The 18,675-nt window shown below is 41.5% G+C and overlaps 1 protein-coding gene across 1 annotated transcript in view; it reads left to right on the top strand.

Moving 5' to 3' along the window:
- Positions 1-18,675, top strand: part of spg7 (SPG7 matrix AAA peptidase subunit, paraplegin) — a 53,850-nt gene that overhangs the window by 15,662 nt on the left and 19,513 nt on the right. Inside the window, exons 4-10 of the mRNA XM_041191418.1 lie at positions 281-522; positions 2,389-2,528; positions 4,636-4,738; positions 5,797-5,922; positions 7,818-7,980; positions 10,972-11,145; positions 11,795-11,919. Coding sequence (XP_041047352.1) covers positions 281-522; positions 2,389-2,528; positions 4,636-4,738; positions 5,797-5,922; positions 7,818-7,980; positions 10,972-11,145; positions 11,795-11,919 — 1,073 coding nt within the window. The remainder of the gene's footprint in view (positions 1-280; positions 523-2,388; positions 2,529-4,635; positions 4,739-5,796; positions 5,923-7,817; positions 7,981-10,971; positions 11,146-11,794; positions 11,920-18,675) is intronic.

The raw sequence follows: 18,675 nt of genomic DNA, 5'->3' as shown, positions 1-18,675 counted from the left end.
TTGATCATCCCTCATTTATTCCTGATATAAAAGCTGTATCTTTTGTGTCCGTGTGAAATGGCACTTGGTTATTTTCCTTTATGCACTTTTGCTGTGATGCTAATAATATTATCAATATTTTGCTAGCTGTTTTACTGTTTTTCTGTTGATGTTGAACTTGAAGAATGGGAAACATATTGTCTTTTCTTCTCTTCCTTCCTTCCTGTTTCTAGTTCCTGTCTATGTAGAACAAATGAATTACCACAGCATGATTATTTTGTCTCTTATTGTTTCCAAACAGAGGAGAAAAGGCGGCGGGAGCGGGAAGATCAAATGTACAGGGACCGGCTGCGAACGCTGTTTATAATAGCTGTCATTATGAGCTTATTGAATTCCATTAACAGCAGTGGAGGAAATATCTCATGGAATGATTTTGTTCAGGAGATGTTGGCAAAAGGAGAAGTGGCAAGAGTTCAGGTTGTACCAGAGAGTGATGTCGTAGAAATCTACCTTCACCCAGGAGCTGTAGTATTTGGCAGACCAGTAAGATGCTTGCTTTTTTAAAAAAAAATTGCAATAAATGTTTGCTGAAGATTGTCAGTATTTGAAATGCTCTTTAAGTTTGTATAGTTTAGTTGTTGTCCTGCTATATTTATTTGAACTGTTTTCATATTGAAATTAGTAGGCTGCTGTAGCTGCTGGTTTCCAATGTGCAGGTCTCATGCAGCCACTGGGATACCACAGGAATGATTTGGCAAATTCCTTAAAGTTGGCCACTGGTTGGAGCTGGTTTTAAACAATATAAGATTGGCCTTGGTGAATCCAGTGAGTTTGCTCTTGGATTGTTGCTAACTGTATGGGACATGTACTTTGGGAATTTGCTGTTCCAGTATTGCACTGTGTGCAATAAAGCTGCCTTTATATTGGATTTAGTGGGATGCTAGGGCCGCAAACCACAAAGTAAATTGCTAGGTATATACATTGCCATTAAGAAGACCCTTTCTTATTTTAAATACATTTAGAAGCAGCGTTAGTGTGTTCCTCATGTTTGCATTTTAAATTATCTATCTAAATTGTGACTTTATCTTAAAAGCACTGGCATTGCATTTTCAATGACTGAATTCCCAGCAATTGCATCTTATTTTGTATATAACTTTTGCTTGACTAACCCCTTAGAAGTTCTTAAAGTGGGACCGATTCCATTGTTATGGAAGGAGATCCACCCACTCATTATATTGGTATAGATCTGTGCAGGTCATTGGTAAGCTTTTGGAGAAATGAAATTGTTTACTGAAATTATTCAAGTAGAACTTTGTACTTCAATGTAGAATTGCTTGTATGAATTACTGAAGAGGTTAATTGTGTTACAATTGGAACTTCAAACAGGCTTCTTTTGCCAAATTCAGTGTTTAATTAATTGTTCATTTTTGGTTATATTTCCAGATTCAGGGCCAGTTTGCACCAGCCATTTTCTGGTTATATTTAGTATAGTGCACTGTTCGCTGTAAAGGTTGTCATGGTTACCTGCAATTTCATTGGCGTAGAAAGGAAGTGGCATGTTCACAACTTGAGTCTTGCATTCACATCTTTGAAACTCAATGCTAAGCTGAGATACCTATGATTTCCTCAAAGGTGGCAGGATTAAATCAATCTGTTTCTTTCTCACCTCCCCACAGCCTACTATTTTTTCAAATTTATTTTTGTTTTACAGCTTTACAGAAACTAAGCCAGGAATTGTAACAGTGTAGGCAAATGTCTACTCAGCAGTGATCAATGAACCTGGTGACTATTGGGACAACATTTTAAATTTCCTCTCCCCTTGCAAATTTAAATTCTTATTCTGTACATCATTTCTAGCTGAGGTAATCAAGTGACTCTACTGGCAGTGTTATCAGTCAATAGCAGATCCAGGAGAGATTTTGTGAAGTATTATACATAGGGAATTATGAGATGGTTAAAGATCTGCTAAAGGATGAACAATAATTTTTTCCCTCCACTCTTTTAACAGCACTGACTTTCTCACCTTGGATGTGATTTCACAGGCAAAAGTTGCCCTCCAGTGCTGTGCCCAGTTGGCCTTGTTCACATTGATGGCAAGTGTTGGCAAGCTCTTAAGATGTGAAAGACCTTGCAAGCAACTCTGATCTTGTCCTTACCTAACTTCCATTAGCCAGTTTCCATGAACCTTCCATTTTACTGCACTTGGTATTGTGCCATGTGCTAAATCACTTGTGCCTTTTCCTCAGCAAGTCTGAGACTTTTTTGGCCGCATTCTGTGTTTTGACAGAGGTAATACAAAAGGATCCAGCTAAAGGAAATACTGTTGGAAAGGGGTAGAAAAAGGCGGTAACACATTATTTGTTTGGGTTTGTTAATGGCATGCAATTGTGCTTTTTCCCATTTTTGTAGCGGTTAGCCTTGATGTATCGAATGCAGGTAGCAAACATTGATAAGTTTGAAGAGAAGCTTCGGGCTGTTGAGAATGAGCTTGGGATTGACGGAAAGGACCGGATCCCAGTATCATACAAGCGTACTGGTTTCTTTGGAAAGTGAGTTGTTCTTTTATGGTTGTGAAGGTTAATCTAGTTACGTGAAAAAAGGCATTGATGCCCAGAGTTATACTGAACCTTAGGAACCATTGGCTAAATAGAATGGTGATATCTGTGTTGAAGTAATGCAACATGTACTTCAGAAACATAAAAAGACACATTTCAAATACTTCCTTTGGTTAGGTATACCTAACTAAAAAATTGTATTCCAAATTCAAAGTAATGTATGTTACAGATGGAAGAGCAATTTTTTTTGATCTTGTAAGATTTGTCTTTGACTGGAGAGTTTGGATTCAAATGCAAGGAGAATTAAAGTTTGGGTTTGACATCTGATAGCAGGTGCAAGCCAAGCTGTTCCGGTACAGCTGCAATGCTGGCACCTACCCAGCAATGTGGAAAAATGCCCAAGTATGTCCTACACACACAAAGCGGGACAAATCCAGACAAGCCAAATACCGCTCCACAGTCTACTCTCAATCGTCAGTAAAGTGATGGAAGGGGTCATCAACAGTGCTATCAAGTGGTACTTGCTTAACAAAAACCTGCTCATTGACCTCAGTTTGGGTTCTCCGAGGGTCACTCAGCTCCTGGCCTCACTGCAGCCTTGACTCAAACATGGCCAAAGAGCTGAACTCCAGAGGTAAGGTGAGAGTGACTGCCCTTGACATCAAGGCAGCATTTGACCATGTGGGGCATCAAGGAGTCCTAGCAAATCTAGAGTCAGTAGGAATCGGGGGAGGATATCTCTCTGCTGGTTGGAGTCATACCTAGCGCAAAGGAAGGTGGTTGGAGGTCAATTATCTCAATTCCAGGACATCACTTCAGGAGTTCTTCAGGGCAGTGTCCTAGGCCCAACCATCTTCAGCTGCTTCATCAATGACCTTCATATGGACAGAAGTGGGGATGTTCGCTGGTGATCGCACAATGTTCAGCACCATTCCTGGTGACTCACATACTGAAGCAGTCCATGGCCAAATGCAGCAAGACTTGGACAATATCCTGAAAAGTAACATTTGCGCCACACAAGTGTCAGGCAATGACCATCTTCAATAAGCGAGAATCTAACCATGGCTCCTTGAAATTCAGTGGCATTACCATTGCTTTAATCCCCCACTATCAACAGTCAGGGGGTTACCATTGACCAGAAACTGAACCGGACTAGCCATATAAATACTGTGGCTACAAGAGCAGTTCAGAGGCCAGGAATCCTACGGTGAGTATCTCACCCCCTGACTCCCCAAAGCCTGTCCACCATCTACAAGGCACAAGTCAGGAGTGTGATGGAATACTCCATTTGCCTGGATGAGTGCGCAGTGCCAGCCAAAGCAGCCCGCTTGATTGGCACCCCATCCACAAACATTCACTCCCTCCACACCTGATACATAGTGGCAGCACTGTGTACCATCTACAAGATACACTGCAGGAACTCACCAAGGCCCCTTTAGACAGCACCTTCCAAACCCATGACCGTTACCATCTAGACCGACAGCCATAGCAGACACCTGGGAACTTGGGAAGTTTCTCACCATCCTGATTTGGAAATATATCGCCGTTCCTTCACTGTTGCTTGGTCAAAATCCTGGAACTCCCTCCCTAACAGTGCTGTGGATGTACCTACACCGCATGGACTACAGCGTTTCAAGAAGGTAGCTCACTACCATCTCAAGGGCAATAAATGCTGCTGAGTCAACAACACCCACATCCCATAAATTAATTTTTGAAAAAGATTCTAGGTATAATCGGTTTCATAGTAGACTCATGTTCATGGTAATACCCTTGAATTTAATGCTAACTTATGTTTGTGTATATCTAGTTATGCTGTATCATTTGCATGCAAACTTGCATCTTAACAGGGAGAGGTTTTATGCTGATCAAACTGAGAAAAATGGAGAAATATGATTCATAGGAAAACGTAACCAGATTCACTTGTTATCCATAGGACAATAACTCAAAACAGTTTGAATTTTAAGAGGAAATTTTACTGTTTAATTAAAGTGTTTTTACAGAAAAGTATTTTAAGTCATGTTCCTAACAAAATCAGCTTCAAACATGGCTTTAGTTAAACACAAATTAATTAACTAATTCTTACATTTTTTTCTTTTTTTAGTGCACTATATGCCCTGGGAATGGCTGCAGTGGGAGTGGCCATTCTCTGGTACATATTTCGGCTTGCAGGAATGGCTGGAAGAGAAGGTGGATTTAGTGCATTCGTAAGTGATCTTAATATAAAGTCAGTCTTGGGTTTTTTTTGGTTCATGTCCATGCTTGCTAGAAACCAGCAAACTTGTAAAATTTCAATTATTTGGGTGCTTCGAAACACTTCTATTTAAGTCTGTGATGTTCTCCCTCCTTTTATTTTCCCACATTTTTCTTGAGGTGTATTAGTCACTGCAGCCCCTTCTAATTATTAAATAATTCATGTGTTGTGTGTGCATAATAACTGAAGTTGATTTGGAACTTTTGATAATTCAGCTACTGCCCTTGCACAAAATATATTGGGAATTCCTATCACTCTAAAATGGGGGAAAACAATTCCACACAATATCTATTGATGCTTACCTGATTGCTGTTTAAATATAAACTTTTTAGGCTGCAAAATATATATTTTGGAGTTTATATGTATTTCCAGAATTTCAAACCTTTTTTGTTCAGTCTTCCTCTAGCTGCGAGGATGGAATAAACGCATGATGCTTGTCGCTGATGCGGCCTTGTCGCTGATACAGCGAATTACTTATCTATGTTACTGAGCATTCATCAGCTCACATTCTGGTGTAGGGAAAGGCTGATATGTCCATATGGTTTGTTCAGTTTTCTTTAATACTTAGGTGTTAATTCAATGCAACTTGATCTTCGCCCCTGTTTCCGACGCGCCCCCCCCCCCCCCCCCCCCCCATCTCAATTTGCAAGGCTACAAACTTTTCCTGCTCCCTTTTATTCACAAGGCTTTCAGTATTCAGTCATGGAAATTCAAGAATAGGTTGGTACAATGTTCTAATGTTAGTAAATTTAGAAAATTTCTGGTTAAGAAAGCTGATGCTGGTAGTGGGTGTGCATTTTTCTAAATGCCTGATTGTATCTATACCGATATCTTCACTGTTGTGCATTACAAAGAAACTAAACTTTGCAATAGGTTTGTAAAAATTAAACAGAATCCAAAATGGTGAAGATGAAGAGAATAGGTATCTAGCACCAGTTAAGCTTTTACAGGATAGAAGTATACTGTTTTTCACACTAATAATGCTTTTTTTCCTTTTGGTCGAACCCATAGAATCAACTGAAAATGGCTCGTTTTACTGTTGTGGATGGAAAGTCTGGAAAAGGTGTTACGTTTAAGGATGTGGCAGGGCTGCATGAGGCCAAACTGGAAGTTAAAGAGTTTGTTGATTACCTGAAAGTAATTGCATTTTAGTATAGAATATGTTTTTTTTTAGCATGAAGAATGTAGTTTTGTTCATGATAATCTGTTTGTTTTTGGCAAGTTCCTGAAATAAGCAAATCAAATTGGGCTGGTAGGATGCATTGTTGGTGCAATTCTTTGATCGTATAGCTGAAATTGTGCTTGCACCTGCAATTCCCAACTATACAATTACCAGTTACCAGCCGTGTGAATGGATGTACACTGAGTGGAGATTGGGAGCTATCCTATAAAATATCACAACTGAACTTGTTTCTTTGTGATTGGCTGAAGGATGTTATTAGTAGATTGCAAGTAGTTCATCTGCCTCTGCTTCAAAACCGGGAAATTATGTAGAGTTAAAGAAAACTGGAGAAAGAGAAGAAGATAATATAAATGAAGAGGTTTCAATTAGCAAACAAAAGAATGAGCTGAGTTGACCACATTTTTGATCAATGACAGTTAAAGCAACTTCATAGAAGATCTAAATTGTGGTGATGGGTGGTTTCTGAAAATATCCACCTCCTTACTGAAGCATGGGAGATGTGTTGCCCAATTGTGCTTTATTACTGGCCAGCTGGCGGAATATATTTATATACACTCACTCACACTCTGACCACTTTCACATTCAGTTCTTACAATCATGTTCGTAACAGAAGCTGGAAAAAAAGATTTCTATAGGGAGATGATTGCAATGTGGGTCAAAATCTTGTGGTGTGGTGCTGATAGTGAAAAGCACATGTCATGCTCCTATACGGCACACACCACATCCAGTTCAACTCCACTTTTCAAAATGGAAGGAATGTGATCAAAATCTGAGTGGCAAGTGGTACAAATTTTTAAATAAGCATGTGCTGACTCAAACTGGAACAAGGTATTTATGGTCCATTAGGTCTGGAATACCAAATGGGAAATTAAGATTGTGCAAGGCTGAACTGATCAACTGAAAAAGCAAGTATTGCATTTATCTATGTATTCTGGACCACTAAAAGCAAAGTTTTGAAATGCATATAATTATTGTCTTATTTTTGCATTAAAAATCAGAACGTATCATTGTCTTGGAATTTGGGGTTTTGGGGAGTGAAGCCTTTGGCAGTTTTTTCATGGTGATAAATGTGGCTGAAGTTTGAGAGGAAAATGCTTGCATATCTTATCTGTTTGTAAATCTGAATGTTTTGATTATACAAATTGATATTTTATACTTAAGTGGTGTATTTAAATGGATTATGGATAGTTTGCCTTTGTCCAGTATGTCACCTGGTAGAAAAGATGGAAGTGCATCACTTTACCTGTTAAGTATATCAAAGGAAATATTCTCCCCCTTTTTGTAAGTAATTGTGCCTTTATTTTTAGGTAAAGTTTCCTCTCACCATGAAATATGCTTGTTTGCAGAATACTGACTATTGCTCTTGCCTCAAATGACCTTAGTAAAGGCATACCTTTATTTGCTACCAGTTAATGTGAGTTGACTTTGCTGTCTTTTTTTGCAGGAAGTATTTTTTTTTCTTTACGAATTATCTTTTTTTTAGTGTCTCTTCTCGTGACCTGCATAATATGCTGTTATCTTCCTGCTTCAGACTGCATTCTGTTTTGGAAATGGAACATCCATGTGCTCCTGCTTTTGCAGTTGGATAAGGGACACTATCTGCTTACCCTGCTTTGAGTTAAAGACCCGTAGAGAGCAAAATATTGGGCTTAGGGAGAATGGGCACTCCTATAATATAAAATTCCTTTAGTCCTTGTGATGAGGTCAAGTTTATGATTTCATTTGTACCAAATTGTATTTACTTTCTTGCCATGTTTTATTGCTAGAAAGGCACATTTTAAGCAGGAACCAATGAAGCAAATGTAACACTGGGAAAGGGGGGAAAATCTTTTTATTCTTTCTTTCTTAGAGTCCAGAGCGTTACCTACAGCTCGGTGCCAAAGTTCCTAAGGGAGCTTTATTGCTTGGACCACCAGGGTGTGGAAAAACACTACTGGCAAAAGCTGTTGCTTCAGAAGCTCAAGTTCCTTTCTTAGCCATGGCTGGATCAGAGTTTGTGGAGGTGATTGGAGGTGAGAAGTAAAGGTTAACATCCAAAACATAATATTGTACAGTACTGAATATTTTCCCTGAGAAAGCTAGGGAGAGACAGTGGCATAGTGTTAATGTCACTGGACTAGTAATCCGGCCCAGATTAATGTTCTGGGGACATTGGTTCAAATCCTACCATGCAGCTGTTGAAATTTGAATTCAATTAATAAATCGGGAATATAAAGCAATATCAGCATGACAACTATTATTGATTGTTGTAAAAACCCATCTGGTTCTCTCTTGTGCTTCAGGGAAGAAATTCTGTCACCCTTACCTGGTCTGTCCTACATGTGACTCCAGACCCACAACAATGTGGTTGACTCTTAACTGCTCTCTGAAATGGCCTAGCAAGTCACTCAGTTCAAGGGCAATTGGGGATGGGCAACAAATGCTGGCCTTGCTAGCAATGCCCACATCCCATGAAAGAATTTTTTTAAAAAATGAGTTGTATGGAAGGCAATGTGTTATATGAAAGCATAGATATGACTGGTTTTAATTTGCTATCCCACATTTATTTCTGTATACACTACATTCTTTTAGTTTCTTTCTAGGATCAGGATGGTGGGTGCTGTAAGAGGCATCAACACATTAGGGTGCATGTTTTGACTTTTGTAGAAACAGATTTCTTTACAATGAGTTTATTAGAAATGATGGAAGAAATCTGGTGTTTCCAGTACTCAGTATCTGTGTGTACTATTGATCAACTTTAAATAACTATAAATCTTACCTATTTTTCTTAAGAATATATTATAATATAAACCACTTGTATGCTAATCTTATATCACATGAGCAGCATGTGCACAGAGTACAATATTATCTCCTCCAAGTCACACATCATTCTGACTTGGCCAAAATCTTGAAAATCCCTACTAAAGAATACTGGGGCTATCTTTGCTACATGGACTGCAGCAGTTCAAGAGAAGGCTCACCACCATTTTCACAAGGGAACTAGGAATAGATAATAAATGTAAGCCTCAGTAGTGACTCACATGTCTTGAGAGTGGAAGATAAAGTTAATTGGCTGACATTATCTCACTGAATGCTGTATGGCTCCTCTTTTTAATCCACCCTGACTTTGTTGGCTGCATAAACTGACTTTGCAGTTTGTTACTGAATTTGCTGTTTATATTAAAAGGCAGTTGTCTCTTCTAGCCCATCTTCATTTGCTGCTTGGAATAATTCCATCTGAAGCTTTAAGTATGCATAGTAAACTGTTAACTACATAACTTAATATAAATTCCTCCACCTCTTAAAGTAAATGTACTTTCAATTATCAGATCTGTTAGAAATGAAAAAGAAAAAATAGTCTAAATTTTTATCTATGGGAGGTGAAACAATGCAGTTGCCTAATGTTAAGTCAATGGGGCCTCCACTGGAAGTAAATTTCAAATATACTTAGAATGATGATTACAAATAATCAACAGATGCTTCAGGAATAGGAAATGTATTTGGTAGGAAATGTATCTGGTAAATAAAAATGAAAGGTTCATAGTGCCTTTGAGAAAGTTCTACTGGATCCTGTAACACAATAACACTGCATCCTGTGCACAATAAAAATGGATTCATTTGTTAAATCTAGATCCACTGTTACCTTTTGCTGGAAGAATGATCAAAGTCTTTGTCTTGACCATTTGACCTGTGTGAAGCATGAAATGTGGTCATTTTCCATCTACCAGGCTGGTTGTTAACTGATTGTTAAATTCTGATTGCAAGTTTTTTACCAATTGTTTTAATCTTAATTTTAAATTGAAAAGAAAGTTACCACTTTGATTTTACACCTGTATTTATTCATTAGCTAAAAATAGTCAAGAGATTGGCAGGAAAAAATTCATGTTGGCGTGAGTAAAATTAAGATAATATTCAGAAATTCATATTTTTAAACAACCATTACAAGATCTATTAGAAGAAAAAGTTGGAAGAATTTGCTAGGGTTGCTCCAAAGCACTTCAGCCAATGAATTTTTTTTTTAAACACCTATTCGTTCATGGGATGTGGGTCTTGCTGGCCAGGCCAGCATTTATTATCCATCCCTAGTTGCCCTAGTTCAGAGGGTATTTAAGAGTCAACCACATTGCTGTGGATCCGGAGTCACATGTAGGCCAGACCAGGTAAGGACAGCAGCTTTCCTTCGAACCAGATGGATTTTTGCAACAATCAACAATGCAATCATTAGACTTTTTAATTCCAGATTTTTATTGAATACAAATTCCACTATATGCTGTGGTGGGATTCGAACCCAGGTCCCCAAAGCATTACCCTGGGTCCAGCGACAATACCAGTAAGCCATCGCCTCCCCATTGTTTCTGTAGTAATGTCACTATTGTAAGGGAATGCAGCAAGTTTTCTTAAAGGGCAATGTGATAATGATAGGTGGTTGATCTGTTTTAGTGATTCTGGTTGGGGGATATACATGGCCAGAACATTGGTTTGGCCCTGGGACTTTGTGCCTACCCAAGTAGGCAGAGAGGGCCTTGCTCTAATGATTCATCTGAAAGTACTCCCACAGGACTATACTAAAGTATCAGCCTAGGGATGCTATATGCTGAAGCATTGAAGTGAATTTGAACATATGATCCTCTAATCTGAGGAAGAAATGTTAACAATGAGTAAAGTTAACATGATTCTAACTGTCTAGAAAACTAGGATAATCCAGCGAGTACAAGGGAAACAGTTTATCCGAACTAACTGAAGCAGTTGGTCTCCTGGATTTCCCTGTTTTCATGGTAATGTGGTTTCCAACTGAGATATTTTGAGTGCATTATTGGAATTTTGTGATCAGTTATTTAGATTTTCTTATCAGAGTAATAGCATTCCACAGAAACATCAAAAACTTTATTTTTGAATTTGATATTTTTATTTGTGACCAGCTGGACACTTTTTGGATGACAATATGATATCACCATCAATCTTTTATACTGGCCTATTACATTTTTTATTTTTAAAGAAGTTTCTACCTTAAATTTTCCTTGTAGGTCTTGGTGCTGCAAGGGTACGAAGTTTGTTTAAGGAGGCTCGGGCTCGTGCACCCTGTATTGTGTACATTGATGAAATTGATGCAGTGGGTAAAAAACGTTCTACCAGCATGTCTGGGTTTGCTAATACAGAGGAAGAACAGACGCTGAATCAACTGTTAGTGGAAATGGATGGTGGGTATTCTGTTGTGGTACATTGAGATACGAGATTGTGTGGTACAATATCAGTAATTATTTTCTAAATTAATACGCTGTTGTGTTGTATTTTTAGAAATGTATTGAACACTCTTGACCCTTCAAAGCAGTATGTCTTGGGATGACTACTGCCAATTAACAGCTCTAATATGCTTAAGCTATTTAGCTGCAGAACTTTATGGTGTTGAATTCAAATTAAATCAAATAGTAATTAGGTTGAGTGGTTATACTGTGCATCACATCCTTCAGTGCCCATATGGCAGTATTAGGATTCAAGAACAATGGTGCCTCAGTTCTCTATGAAACATAGGACCTCATTAATATTGAAAGTACAATTGAAATTGAGATTATTCATTCGAGCTAAAAGGACCAGCAAAGTTTCAATGGTGACGGCAATAAAATTTCAGAGGGTGTCTTGACAACCAGTCTAGATTAAAACCTCCTCTGAAATTTGTTGCTTGCCGTGTGGTGAAGATTAGGCCTATGAAGTGTGTATTCCAATAATTTGTTCATTCACTTATATTTTTAAAAAGTGAAATATTGCTGGCCTTGTGTACAATAACACCATCTGTCCTTACTGGAACATTGTAAATTGGCTTAATGTTCTTTACCTTACTATTTTGAACAGGAATGGGTACAACAGATCATGTAATAGTTCTGGCATCAACCAATCGTGCTGATATTTTGGACAGTGCCTTAATGAGACCTGGCCGGCTGGATCGACATATATTTATTGACTTTCCTACTTTGCAGGTATTGATGGATAAGGGCAAAAAATATCTTTGGTTTGCTATCAGGTGAAAGATTAGAACATTCTACTAAACTTAAGGCGTATTTTAATGCTTTGGCTCACAGACATGTTTGTAGAAATGCCCCCCCTCCCCAACCACACCCCGAGTAGCCCCTGTCAGCTAGCCCCATCACAACCCCGGCTGGAACATCCCTCCTCCCAGCACCCCCCATCTCCTCCCAACTAGCCCCACCATCACTCTGACTAGCTCCACTGCTCTCCTCAACTAGTGCCCTCTCCCAACTTGCCCCACTGAATTGTGTTTGTGAATTTTTTTTACCCCACGGGATGTTGGCATTACTGTCAAGGCCAGCACTTATTTGCCACATGGCGGTGAGTTGCTTTCTTCAAATGTTACAGCCCATGTGGTGTAGGTTTTTCACAGTAGGGGTTCCAGGATTTTAATCCTGTGACATTGAAGGAACAATGATATATTTCCAATTAGGGTGGTGTGTGTTTTGGAAAACAACTTGGAGATGGTGATATTCCTATGTTGGGAAAAGGTATTACATTGTAGGGCTGGAGGAGACTACAGAGATGGTGGGAGATGAGGCCATGGAAGGAGTTGAATACAAGGATGAAGATTTTAAAATTGAGGCATTGTCAGACATTGAGCCAGTGAGGGTGAGGAACATACCGGTGAGGGGGAATGAGAATGAGCGAGTTAAGATACAGATAAAACAGTTTTGGATGAATATAAGCTTTTGTAAGGTGGAAGATGGGAAGCTGGCCAGGAGAGTATTCAATAGTCAATTTTAGAAGTAACAAAGGAATGGATGAGGTTTCAGCAGCAGACGAACTGAGGCAGGGTGGAAGTAAGCAGTGATGGTGACAATGTGCCTATGTGGTTGGAAATTCATCTTGTTTGAACACAACACCAAGGTTGCGAATGGTCTTGCCAAGCTTAAGACAGTTGCCGAGGATGGAAATGGTGGTCAGGGAACCGAGTTTGTGGCAGAAACCAAAGACAATGGCTTAATTCTTCACAAAGTTTACTCAGAGGAATTTCTAGGATGTCAGACAAGCAGTATGCCAAATTAATCACAGTGGACCGGTCCAAAGAGATACTGGTGAGATAGAGCTGAGTGTCATGAGCATGCATGGACGTAATTTGTGACTTTGTCAATGGCAGTTTCAGTACTGTGTTTGGGTCAAAGACCTCATATGAGGGATTTAAAAACAGAGTACTGGGAAAGGTGGGCACTGATTTGTGAAGTGACAATACCTTCAAGTACTTTGGGAAAGAAAGGGGGTTTGAGAATTGTGTATCTGTTTGCAAGAACAGAGGGAGTTGAGGGTTTTTTTTGAGGAAGAGGGTGAAATCAGATTTGAATTTCTGTTATCACTGACCCATGTTGGCTTCCAGTCTAGCACAGCCTTTATTATAAAGTTCTTATAGTTGTTTTCAAACCCCTTCATGGCTGTGCTCCTGCCTACCTCTGTAAACTAGTCCTGCCCTACAACCTCGAGATTTCTGCACTTCTCCAATTCAAGCTCCTTGTGTATCCCTTATTTTAATTGCTTTACCATTGGCAGCTGTACTTTGAGCTGCCCAGGCCCTAAGGTCTGGAATTCTCTCTCTCTCTCTCTCTCTCTCTCTCGTAAGACACTCAGTACAATCTACCTCTTTGACTATGCTTTTGGTCACATCTTTTTATCTCCTTATGTGGCTTTGTGTCAAATATTGTTTGGTAATGCTCCTGTGAGGTGCAGTTGTTGTTGTATCCCTGCATTGAGACACTGGCTGGTCAACTAAAGGTCACTATTAAAGTCTGACATTGATAACCTTCAATTACTAGGTGTATCATCTTAGCTGTATCAATCCCAGAGACTCTACTTTTCTAACCTGCTCCTCAGTTGCTGTCCTATTCCAAAGGGGGATAATCATTAGTTGATCAGTTTTGTGTATTTTTATTGCTTAAGCAGGCTTAACACACTGACAAGGAAATTATTTCAGTTTGTTATGCTGATACCAAGGTGTACATAATGACAAAACAGCAGAAGTGTAATTTTCTGTTTTTCTTGTGCATTTTGTATTTTAGGAAGCTTTGTGCAGTTTACATCAAAAGTACTGTTTCTAGATGAGGATATATGTCTTGATTAATTTGTGGAAGGAGAAATGCATGCTTTTAAAACACAAATTAAAACTGACCTTGTTGAGGCCTAGTTGCTACAGTTCTAATCCTGCACAATCTAACTATGTGGTCACGTTAGATGGAACATCTCATTGAGCATCTAGCTTGTTTTGTTAAGTAAAACAAATAGAGAATTAAAGCTAATTAGGAACTTGCAGCACCCTCTCAAAATAAGCTGAAAAGTTGAATTATGGGATAACTTTATAACTATTATTGTCCTGGGTGGAAAGATATATTGCCTTCTCCTCCCTCCCAGAAACATGATAGGGTCCCCCTTGTCCTCACTTATCACCCCACCAGCCTCCGCATTCAAAGGATCATCCTCCGCCATTTCCGCCAACTCCAGCATGATGCCACCACCAAACACATCTTCCCTTCACCCCCCTTATCGGCATCCCGTAGGGATCGCTCCCTCTGGGACACCCTGGTCCACTCCTCCATCACCCCCTACTCCTCAACCCCCTCCTATGGCACCACCCCATGCCCACGCAAAAGATGCAACACCTGCCCCTTCACTTCCTCTCTCCTCACCGTCCAAGGACCCAAACACTCCTTTCAAGTGAAGCAGCATTTCACTTGCATTTCCCCCAACTTAGTCTACTGCATTTGTTGCTCCCAATGTGGTCTCTTCTACATTGGAGAGACCAAACGTAAACTGGGCGACCACTTTGCAGAACACCTGCGGTCTGTCCGCAAGAATGACCCAAACCTCCCTGTCGCTTGCCATTTTAACACTCCACCCTGCTCTCTTGCCCACATGTCTGTCCTTGGCTTTCTGCATTGTTCCAGTGAAGCCCAACGCAAACTGGAGGAACAACACCTCATCTTCCGACTAGGGACTTTACAGCCTTCCGGACTGAATATTGAATTCAACAACTTTAGGTCGTGAGCTCCCTCCCCCATCCCCACCCCCTTTCTGTTTCCCCCTTCCTTTTTTTTTCCAATAAATTATAAAGATTTTCCTTTTCCCACCTATTTCCATTATTTAAAAAAAATATAAAAAAAAAACCCCACTAGAGCTATACCTTGAGTGCCCTACCATCCATTCTTAATTAGCACATTCGTTTAGATAATATCACCAACTTTAACTTTAACACCTATGTGTTCTATTGTACTATTGTCGTTGACATCTTTTGATGATCTGCTTCCATCACTGCTTGTTTGTCCCTACAACCACACCCCCCCCACCTCTCTCTCTCTCTCTCTATCTCTCCGCCCCCCACACACACACCTTAAACCAGCTTATATTTCAACTCTTTCTTGGACTCGAACTCAAGTTCTGTCGAAGGGTCATGAGGACTCAAAACGTCAACTCTTTTCTTCTCCGCCGATGCTGCCAGACCTGCTGAGTTTTTCCAGGTAATTCTGTTCTTGTTTTGGATTTCCAGCATCCGCAGTTTTTTTGTTTTTATCTCTGTGTTTAATTGACTGCCACTGCTCTTCAAGAAATGCCTACCTCCTGAAGAAGTTCTGTTCCTCTCTGTGACAAGATTTCCGTATCTCTCTGTTGTCTTGCTCACCTTCCTTGCTTTCCATTTCCCTCCTAGTGTTTGACAAGGTGTTTACTAAAACCCGCTTTCACAGCCATATCTCCTTTCTCAGTGACTGTCTCCGTCTCCGACTTACCCCACGTGGATTTCAACTGAAATTCCACCCCTCGTGTTTCGAACCCACCCAGGATTACAGGTATCTCCGGGACATAAAACGTTTCTCGGACTGCTGTTCCCGTCACATTCTGAAATCCACACTCAGTGCCATGCGCCGCCATATGAACACACTCGACCTCACCCTCCAGCAGCACCGCCGTACCCTTTTTCAAAGCTGCGCGTGCCCCCAGTTTCATTTTATCCTTCGGCTCATCCGACGCCTCAACAAGAAACTTTTTCTCTTTCTCTCAAGTGCTAAGGAACGCAAGCTCCAACAACTCATCGACACCAACACCTATCAAGGACCCTCCACCCCTGCCTGTCCCTCCGTCCCCACCCTTTCTTCCAATCCCAACCCCAGCCGTGTATTCACTATACCCCCTGACCTTCCCCTTTCCGATGCTGAACGTTCAGTGCTCAGCAAAGGACTTAGTTTCATACCCTTACACCCTCACCTCAATGAATTTCGGGCTCAGCATGATGCTGAACTCTTCTTCCGCCGTCTTCGTCTCCGGGCTCACTTCTTTGGGCAGGAGTCCTCTCCCAGTTCAACGGATCCTTTTACCCATCTCCAATATTCTCCCTCCACCTGGACCCCTCCCTCTGGATTCTTACCTTCTCTCGATCTTTTCATTGAGAACTGTCGGCGCGACATTAGTCGTCTCAATTTCTCTGCTCCTCTCACCCATTCTAATCTCTCTCTCGCTGAACTTACTGCACTCCATTCTCTCAGGTCCAACCCTGACATCGTCATCAAACCCGCTGACAAGGGTGGTGCTGTTGTTGTCTGGCGCACTGACCTCTACCTCACAGAGGCTGAGCATCAACTCGCAGACACTTCCTCCTACCTCTCCCTGGACCATGACCCCACCACTGAACATCAAGCCATTGTTTCCAGGACTGTCACTGACCTCATCTCCTCTGGGGATCTTCCTCCCACAGTTTCCAACCTGATAGTTGCCCAACCTCGGATGGCCCGCTTCTACCTCCTACCCAAAACCCACAAACAGAACTGTCCCGGTAGACCGATCATGTCAGCTTGCTGCTGCCCCACAGAACTCATTTCTCGTTATCTTGACTCCCTTCTCTCTACCCTTGTCCAGTCCCTCTCCACCTACATCCGTGATTCCTCTGACACCTTACGTCACATCAACAATTTCCAGTTCCCTGGCCCCAACCGATTCCTCTTCACCAGGGATGTCCAATCCCTCTACACCTCCATCCCTCACCAGGATGGTCTGAGGGCCCTTAGCTTCTTCCTCGAACAGAGGCCCGAACAATCCCCATCCACCACTACTCTCCTCCGTCTGGCTGAACTTGTTCTCACGCTGAACAATTTCTCCTTCAACTCCTCTCACTTCCTCCAAATAAAAGGTGTGGCTATGGGTACCCGCATGGGCCCCAGCTATGCCTGTCTCTTTATGGGGTATGTGGAACATTCCTTGTTGCAGTCCTACTCCGGCCCCCTTCCACAACTCTTTCTCCGGTACATCGATGATTACTTCGGTGCCGCTTCATGCTCTCGTCGGGACTTGGAAAAATTTATTAATTTTGCTTCCAATCTCCACCCCTCCATCATTTTCACGTGGTCCATCTCTGACACTTCCCTTCCCTTCCTTGACCTCTCTGTCTCAATCTCTGGTGATAGACTGTCCACCAATATCCATTACAAACCCACCGACTCCCACAGCTATCTCGACTACAGCTCCTCACACCCCGCTTCCTGTAAGGACTCCATCCCATTCTCTCAGTTCCTTCGCCTCCGTTGCATCTGTTCCGATGATGCTACATTCAAAAACAGTTCCTCTGACATGTCCTCCTTCTTCCTTAACCGAGGTTTTCCACCCACGGTCGTTGACAGGGCCCTCAACTGTGTCCGGCCCATCTCCCGCGCATCCGCCCTCACGCCTTCTCCTCCCTCCCAGAAACATGATAGGGTCCCCCTTGTCCTCACTTATCACCCCACCAGCCTCCGCATTCAAAGGATCATCCTCCGCCATTTCCGCCAACTCCAGCATGATGCCACCACCAAACACATCTTCCCTTCACCCCCCTTATCGGCATTCCGTAGGGATCGCTCCCTCCGGGACACCCTGGTCCACTCCTCCATCACCCCCTACTCCTCAACCCCCTCCTATGGCACCACCCCATGCCCACGCAAAAGATGCAACACCTGCCCCTTCACTTCCTCTCTCCTCACCGTCCAAGGACCCAAACACTCCTTTCAAGTGCAGCAGCATTTCACTTGCATTTCCCCCAACTTAGTCTACTGCATTTGTTGCTCCCAATGTGGTCTCCTCTACATTGGAGAGACCAAACGTAAACTGGGCGACCGCTTTGCAGAACACCTGCGGTCTGTCCGCAAGAATGACCCAAACCTCCCTGTCGCTTGCCATTTTAACACTCCACCCTGCTCTCTTGCCCACATGTCTGTCCTTGGCTTGCTGCATTGTTCCAGTGAAGCCCAACGCAAACTGGAGGAACAACACCTCATCTTCCGACTAGGGACTTTACAGCCTTCCGGACTGAATATTGAATTCAACAACTTTAGGTCGTGAGCTCCCTCCCCCATCCCCACCCCCTTTCTGTTTCACCCTTCCTTATTTTTCCAATAAATTATAAAGATTTTCCTTTTCCCACCTATTTCCATTATTTAAAAAAAAATAAAATAAAAAAAAACCCCATTAGAGCTATACCTTGAGTGCCCTACCATCCATTCTTAATTAGCACATTCGTTTAGATAATATCACCAACTTTAACTTTAACACCTATGTGTTCTATTGTACTATTGTAGTTGACATCTTTTGATGATCTGCTTCTATCACTGCTTGTTTCTCCCTACAACCACACCCCCCCCCACCTCTCTCTCTCTCTCTCTCTCTCTCTATCTCTCCGCCCCCCCCACACACACACCTTAAACCAGCTTATATTTCAACTC

Source organism: Carcharodon carcharias, chromosome 7 (genome assembly GCF_017639515.1).
Source record: "Carcharodon carcharias isolate sCarCar2 chromosome 7, sCarCar2.pri, whole genome shotgun sequence".
NCBI classification, from domain to species: domain Eukaryota; kingdom Metazoa; phylum Chordata; class Chondrichthyes; order Lamniformes; family Lamnidae; genus Carcharodon; species Carcharodon carcharias.
Note: the sequence above shows the minus strand (reverse complement) of the source record. Positions and strands in the feature narration are given on the sequence as shown.